This window comes from Sprattus sprattus (genome assembly GCF_963457725.1).
Source record: "Sprattus sprattus genome assembly, chromosome: 18".
NCBI classification, from domain to species: domain Eukaryota; kingdom Metazoa; phylum Chordata; class Actinopteri; order Clupeiformes; family Clupeidae; genus Sprattus; species Sprattus sprattus.
In genome coordinates, this window is record NC_137916.1 from 29,125,265 (window position 1) to 29,133,661 (window position 8,397).

Here is an 8,397-nt window from a genome sequence, read left to right on the forward strand (position 1 = left end):
CTTTCCTCTGTTAATCACAATCACAATGGCTATTTGCCTGCTTCAATTATAGTCTGGCTCGCCCAAATTTAAGTAGACCATAGTTGTTATTTCATTTTGCTATTCTCAGAAGCAGCAATATCTCAATCACTTATCCTACATCTTCCTTAATGGTGGGCCTGAACGATATAGGCCCATTGAATGTGTTTTGTGTTTTGTGTTTTGCATTTTAGCTGCAATGTCAGTTCAATCTGTTTTATTCCTCAACCTACAATATGAAATACAAAAGAAGGTATGGTCATAATTGGACTAGGTCTAATGGCTTGTCTGTTCTCTTCTAGGACTGGGTTCACCCCTGAGTTTGGGAAAATACAAATTGACAGAGGAAATTAATCTACAAAGCTGAGAGGAAGGGGAGGGGGAGTCTGGGTCTTGCAAATGAGGCTCTTGAAAATCACCTTCATAATTAATTGCGCAAATTTGTTTCTATTAAATAAAAATAACACGTATTGAGGAACTCAATTAGCATTAATTAAGCTTGATATCCTAATTTGGAGAATGTGTTGTGGAAAACAAGCGTTTTCAGAGTCGTTTTACTAGCTGGTGTTGAATTTCAGCTGGCTGCCTTTGGGCTGCTATTCTCCCCTCTGAGACTTGAAAATGAGAAATGGAGATGGAATATCAGGAGGTGCTAAATTAGCTGCCTGATCTGCACTTATTGCGGCACACACACACGCCTATTACTTTGCTGTTCTCTCTCTCTTAGCATTCAAGGCATGGCGCGGCGTCGAGATAGCAGATTTATCAAATGGGAAAATGAATGCATGATGATCAGTTAAATTGAAAATCAGCGCCTGCATGACAGCCCGACCTGACACCTCCGTAATTAGAAAGAAAAATGATGGCGTCCGATGCATAATAGAGCAAAAACAATTTACACTCTCCCATAATGATCCGGCGTTCAAATTGAAAATTTCTCCGGGTAGAAATTGAATTCATAAAGTATGATTCATGGAGGACACATCTCCTGGAGGCTGCCTGGGCCATATCGATTGATAGTTTGTCTTGAATCATACAGCGTGCTGCTTTCAGGCAAAAGCTTAACTACTTAAGCAAATCGCTAATTTCACCTTAAGGCCAGCAGTGTGCAGCCAGCGATACTCCTATTCAGACTGCACATGAATTATACATGAACAGCCCCCACCAACGCGCTCCAAAAAAAAGTAGAAAAAAAACCAGCAGCAAATTGAAGGACACCTCCAGACAACTCACAATTTCCAAACACTTGCTTTTTTTTCATGGGCCTAATCTAAAAGGCAATTCATTGACCGAAATGAAGCATATATCTTGCAGCTGACTGCAAGAGAATGAGAAGAAGCGATACCTTTGTGCTATGCTGCAGAGGATTTTGTTAATAACAAGGAGCACACATGGAGAATACATTATTAACGTTATTGTTTTTGGTTGGGCAGGGGATTCCCCCAGGGCAATGTATAATGCTCTTTGTCCATTAAATAATTGCTTTATTAGTTTATTGATTTCCTGTCTCTGAATTCTAGTAGGTAATATAACCTTTGTGGGACCCTTGATTATTATTTGCCATTTTGTTTCTGCTCCTACATTTTGATATATTTAGTTTCTATGCCCTGTTTCAAAGGAGCTATCCATTTGAAGTATTTAGTCATTCAGAGCAAACAGCAGTCGCTGGTTGAAAATTATGTAAATATTTTGAAAGGGACACGGGCTCAGAAATTCATTTGCGCCTGCTCAAACGTAAAGCTGTCCCTCTGATTATTTTCAATTTATTTGCAAATCAAGACCCGATGAGAGTGCGAGGGCTCGGGGATATTTAACAAGGATATAAACAGACCAGGATGGCCAGAATAAATGCCTTTGATATTTGAATTTTAGATGTGCTATTTGGTGGCCTTGTTATGAAGGTATCCCTCAAAGTTTGCAGCTTGAACCATGGGTGTGTAGGCTATTATTTTATTCTTGCCTCGACTTTAGATCTGGTCAACATTTCTAATATTGTCAAGGCGCAGATGTCTGGGAGCCCCCTCAGCCTCCCCCGGGACCGCCAACCCTATTAGAACAAATGTGTTCTGCTATTGTAAATAGGCACGTTTGCTGCGCCCGTCCTATTACAGGCGACGCATGATCAATAGGCTGATAACACAGGAACATCAATATAAGCGACAGAACAATGAGGGATATCATTGAACATCTATCTTAATATAGCCGGCTACAAGGGCCCTGACAAAGTGAAAAGCTCATGAAAATTCCGCCCCACGAATTCCCATCTCCTATCCAATATGCACAAACACACTCCCAGCTGCCTGGACTATTATTTTCCTATTTCAATTTGACACCCCAGCCTTTCATGCTAATTCTATTATTCTTGGAAGTTTATGTGATTTCATATCACTAGAAATCGGTAATGTATTATAACCCTTTGGGCTAAAATAAACTGAATCCCTGCAGTAGCCACCGGGAAAATAATTACTTTCATATCAAAACTCTGCAGGAGTCGAACGGGTCTTTTCGCCTCCGGCTCGTAACCTCATTTCAGCGGGGCTTATAGATGAATAAATTTGTTAAAGCAATACACAAAAATACAACATCAGGTTTTAAAAGAAACAGCTACCTATACCCACAGCATAAAGGCTATTTAGGGTCGAACACGCTTTAGGTTTATTGTATACAATTGATTTATTTATGAAAAACTTACATATATAAATATTTCAATACTTTATACAACGTCTGAGGATTTCTGTTGTCTTGTTCTTTTTACAGTTTGATACACAAGGGGTCTGCTTCTATTTTTTCCAATAAACATTTGATAGCCCATCACACATGTACACAAAATATTCACACAGATAGTCCCCCTTAATCAGAGCCTAAACATGTCAGCGAAAAAATGAAATGTTTTGATATGTCTTTTCTTCGGTTACGCTTTTGAAGGTTTTTACTTTTTCACCTCAATCTCGCGGCAGCTAAGAACCGTATATTATCCCATGTCGACATTTACTGAGTCTTTGTTTGTGTCCGAGGAATGGTTGGTTGACGTTGGTTCAGCTGTGTCTTTATAGTCTGTTAAAGACTTCTCTTGAGGTGGAGACCTAGGACTGACATGGTCTGGTTCCTTCTCTTGAAGGCATATTTCATTGCAACCTCCTGCAGACTGATTGCTATTAAAGGGAATGTGGGTCGGGCCGTTGGGCGAACTCGTATTTCTAACCGAGTGATTAACTTGTCCTTTGATTGGTGTCGCGTGGGTATTGGCATGGTCGGAATCATTGGTGTTCTTATGTCCCAAATTTGCTGTGAGGCTTTCACTTTGTGACCCTCTTTGAGGGACGTTATCAGTGTCAAGACCTGATGCTGATGCCTTGAGAGATGTTTGTGGAACAATGAAACCGAGGGGCTGTGTAATGGGGTAGAGTAAGAAATGTCCCTTCCCTATCAAAGGTCTAGAGGACGGTAAAGTTGGGAAATCCACAGTGGGTTTCCGCCTTGGCCTTGAGTCAGACAGGAGACTCTCCACGCTGAAAGGGTTAAGTTTCTGGATAGTGGAGGTCCTGCCGTTGGAACCCAAGTTTGACTGCTGACTGCTGTCGGACGAGTCCAGCTCGGATCCACTCGCGTCTTGGTTTGGGTTTCTTTGGTTCTGGAGTCTTTGTGGGGTTTGGTCGCAGCTGGGTTGCGTTTGGCTTCGGCCCAGGCCCATGTCACCATGTAGACTGCTAAGCTCGCTGTCCGTTACGTGTGACACGCCACTGTCACTGTCAGATCCCGGAGTGTGAAATAAGTCCCCGTGCAGGAGTTTGTTTTGTGACCTCAGAAGCCGTTTCTCCTGCTTCCGCTTCTTCTTGTCCATCCTCTCCAGTTCTCTCCGGGCGATCTCCTCCGGGTCCATCGGCTCTCCACTGCAGGTGGTTGGGTGGGAGTTGTGAGCAGGTCGGCCCGGACCCTTTTTCGTGTTTTCCTTTTTCCTCCATTTAGCTCTGCGGTTTTGGAACCATACCTATACACCGAAGAAAAGCAATATTCATTTCCATTTCATTTTTTTTTTGTTCTAGCAGGTTAAATGCAGATAATCTCCACTGCGTTCTGTCACGATGTCCAGACAGAAATGTTGGGATGCATCCTCATTGCCTTTGGAATTTAATTCAGACTGTTGCAATCGACTTCTTAGAGAAGCTAAATAAAATAAATTGCAAATGACAGATAAACAATAAAAACATATAAAACAATTTACCGTGGTTCTTCTTTATATATTGCCACACGTGTGGGTGAATTTATTCTCTGCTGAAATATTGGTATAGCCATTGATATAGCCAACTATATCAATAATATTAGCCTAATTCTTTAGCCAATAAACCGAGAAAGCTATGGACATTTAAATATGTTGAGGGCTTAATGTAATATTTGTATTTTTAGTTTTTTATTCCTACGTGTAGGCTACTGCATAGCTATACGATTATATTTAAAGTGCCCTATAGTATCTCAAAATGTAATAGGCTATGTAATGATGATACCCTATAATGTTATTTTTAAAACAAATAGTAGATTATTGTCAGGCCATTCCTTCATCACTAAATATGAAACATGTTTACTATATTAATATATTTAATAATAAAAATGACTACACTCGACACAAATGTATTCCCGAGGCAATACATTTCAAAATGATGTGTAGCCTACCTAGTGCTACTGTAACCATAAAGAAATAGTCGTGAACATTTTGAAGTGGCCTACACGTTTCGTGTTTAGACAGGTTTTGCTTTGATCCTATCCTTTTTGCTGCGCCTCGTGTTTAGACCTTTGCTATTTTTCCTTGTGGATGAGAAACCTGGTAGAGGTAGGCCCCGGTAAGGCCCTAATGGTATTTAAGAAACAATTATACTACTTGAGATTTTTCTCTGTCCGCTAAATATTTTTGTTTTAAAATAAAATATTGTTATTGTCTTCGCTGAACCATGTTCTTAAACAATATTTATTTTTACATTACATTTTTAGTCTTCTCAGTTCTCCTTGACGTTTACAATTTCATGCATTTTTGTTATGCACAGTATATTGATCTCACAGGGACTATAAAAGCCTGTACTGTTGGTCTGTGTCCAAGTCAGGTCAATTTAGTGAAGTTAGCACAGTAGAACACACCGAAATATTCCTAAGGATTTATACATTCACCGAAAGTCAACTTCAGCATATTATGCAACTGCAATTCACCTAAGATTACAAACAGCATGTGCACCCGCGACTGATATCAAAGAGGGGTTCTACCTCTGATTATTTATACTTTGCTATTTACATTCCGACAGCATTGTTAAATGAAACCACAGACACATATCCACATGAGGATTTCTACATGGCCAGCAGCAAATGTCACTTTTGCAGTAACTCAAAACACCACACGGAAAGGGGACAAGACATGAAATTCAAAGTTAGGAATATTTACCTGCACCCTTGATTCTATCAAGTCCAACCTCAGGGCGAGTGCTTCCCTCATGAACACGTCTGGGTAGTGACTCTCATTAAAAGCCTTCTCTAATTCCTCCAGCTGCCAACCAGTGAAATTGGTGCGAGTTCGTCTTCTTTTACAACCGGGGCTATCCTTGTCTGGATCTCCTGAATCTAGTATAAGAGGGTAAAATAAGACTGCATGTAGAGACAAATATATCCATGTCTCTAATAATAATGTCTCAATGATCATAAAATAGGCTAAAGTAAGTTTGTTTGTCGCCAGGATTTGTAACCTTATATTAAGGCTACACGATTTGATGTCTTAGCTGTATACTAAAACTAGCCTACATAGTAATACAAATAATAACAACAATACTACTACTACTTATAATAATAATAATACTAATAATAATAATAATACTGCACACAGTAGCATTCAATCGTGTAATTTCCTTTGTGGCTTCTTAGAAGCACGTCCATGTTTGAGAGAGCTCACTCTGCGCCCTTTGGCAACTGAAACGCTGCCTTGTTACTGTAACAACATTTTAATGGAGATGATCGCTTCTTTGTTTCCCCTAGCCTTGTTTCTATGCTATCGACTGCAGTGTACCAGCAACATAGGAGTACTATTTACATTGCCATTTCAATTGCTTTCCTACATATCGATGGTAGCCTATACTTAAACAGAAGCATATCTTTGTACAAGTAGCGTCTCTGTCGTTTGCTTACCTGACAGTTTGTACTGGTGGTTGTCTCCATTCATACCGCAGCCAGACGACAAAAGATGGTTCGAATTAACCACTGAAGCTGCGCAGGAACCGTTAAGTAATCCGTCTATTGAGAAAGGAACTGCAGCTGCAGATTGAAGTTGATGACCGGCTAATTCGTAAACATGGTGGTGGCTTAGATGGTAAGGAAAGCTCACCATCCCACCGAGAGAGCCTCCGAACTGGGCATGAGGTGGATCCAGTATCCTGCTGTCCATCATCTCCCAGGCAAAAGGAAACGACGTCTTGAGGCTGGTGATGGGAATTTAAAAAACATGCAGTGAGTGTGGCCAGCAAGGAGGGGACATGATGTGGTGAGGAGGATGAGCTCTACTTTATCAACACGAACCTTCCAATAATTAGCCTCGGCTCTGGGAATTCGAGACCAATGAGAAACGTTAATCGCATGTGACGTCAGAGACGCGCTCTGAAAACGCTTTCCATATCGATTGCTAATTAAACCTGACATCCACCTCAATAAACAATATCAGGGCTGTCACAACAAGACAGGAGGGCTTTGATAAGAACTACATCACATCCACACAGGGGGCCACGGAGAGAGCGATCAGATTGATACCTGGTTAAACGCTAAACAGACACCGAAATTTCACCCCGCGTCGTCGTCGGCTGTGCATCTGACTGATGCCGCGCCGTTTTATCCAGCCGTGCTTTGCGCTGTCGTGCTTAAAAACACAACGCAATCCACTTACCCTCCGTGGGTTGTAAGGAAATGTTTACATGAAGAGGAATGGTTAGCGTTACAGGGGCAGTGCTCTTGTTGGGCTTTGTTGATAAAGTGCTGTCACTACACGCTGCTCTGATGTATTGATACACTGCAATCACAAACGTCGAGCACCAAATAGCCTGATACGGAAAAGGGACATTCATCATCCAGACCTGTCAAATTTAATTCAGATCTACAAACATCCCGCTACAGCTGCACAGCAGCCTATAGCCCGTTCAGCAAAGACGATAGTAAATAAAAGACGGCTATATTATCTCAATCTTGGGTCGACATTAACAGGAGGGTTAGATTAACTCGTTAATTACATGCTCAACTAATTAAACACTGTGTAATATTCAGATGGAAAATTATATTCATATCTGTCATGTAATTAATGGGATTCGTACTGGATCTCAAATTGTCAGAAATTAAGTTGGCCACCTAATCTCTATGTACATGTATACAAACAAATGTATACAGTGGATAATGTACGTAATATATAAACTTAATGTTTGAATGATACCCACTACCCAAACGTTTTTATATATATTGATGGGGTTGAAACCATGATTTTATTCAAACTGAATGCATGTTTTAAATGTGAGAGCAAATGTTTTTGAGAACATTTTTATTTTAAATTCACTATATATTGAAAGTAGCAGACTAACTTAATGTTTAGTCTACTTAGCCTACTAATGTTTCACTGCACCATGAGGAGTGGTGATTATGAAATTCTCCTGGGTCATTATGGCAGACTTTGTGGATCTCTGAATGTGTGTCCATATCCTGTAAACGGACATGTGTCATAACTTGCATTGTTACCATTTGAATACATCAGCAAATGTGGAACTAAATCCATAAACGACTTGTGATTTGCAGCTTGGCCTGATGTTAGGCTACTCATTTGCTTTAAAAATCATTTTATCTCTTTTCTGTGTCGCCTTTGCCATTCCATACGTGACACATAACCCCAGCAGAGCTTGTTTAACTGGACATGTCTAAACGCCGTGTTAGATTTATGCAAGAGGCAAATGTGTTTGTGAATACAGAGTGGTAATCAATCCCCACACACTACAAGTAGATGTTCAGTCTCTCTCTTCATTACAGGGAATTAATTCGACTTTATTTATTCAGAGTCTGGAGCTGTCATAATGTTAATCTGAGCTGAAATTTCTCTCCTCACTCACTCCCTTGACCCTTGGCACTCGGATTGGCGTGTTGTAATAACCCGAATCTTTCAACAGAGGCCCCGATAATTGTTACCTTATTAGCATGCAAATTGTTTAATTAATATTATTATGAGGAAGTATATAATCCGTTCGTCTCTTGACCCCCAGCCCAAATAGCAGCCCTTCTGCATTTCAATGTGTAAATTTTAATGAACTCTTTAAAATGTCTGCAGGATCGTGCCTTTTAATCCCTTTCCCCTCATAGCAAAAGCTGCCTTTACTTAGATGA

At 40.4% G+C, this 8,397-nt stretch overlaps 1 protein-coding gene across 1 annotated transcript; it reads right to left on the bottom strand.

The window, feature by feature from the left end:
* Window positions 1-2,989: 2,989 nt before the first annotated feature.
* Window positions 2,990-6,436, bottom strand: uncx (UNC homeobox; the record flags this gene model as incomplete). The annotated part of the gene is made up of 3 exons (XM_080856003.1): window positions 2,990-4,006; window positions 5,444-5,619; window positions 6,178-6,436. 3 exons carry the CDS (start codon window positions 6,434-6,436, stop codon window positions 2,990-2,992), a joined length of 1,452 nt encoding a protein of 483 aa, XP_080712129.1.
* Window positions 6,437-8,397: the final 1,961 nt, after the last annotated feature.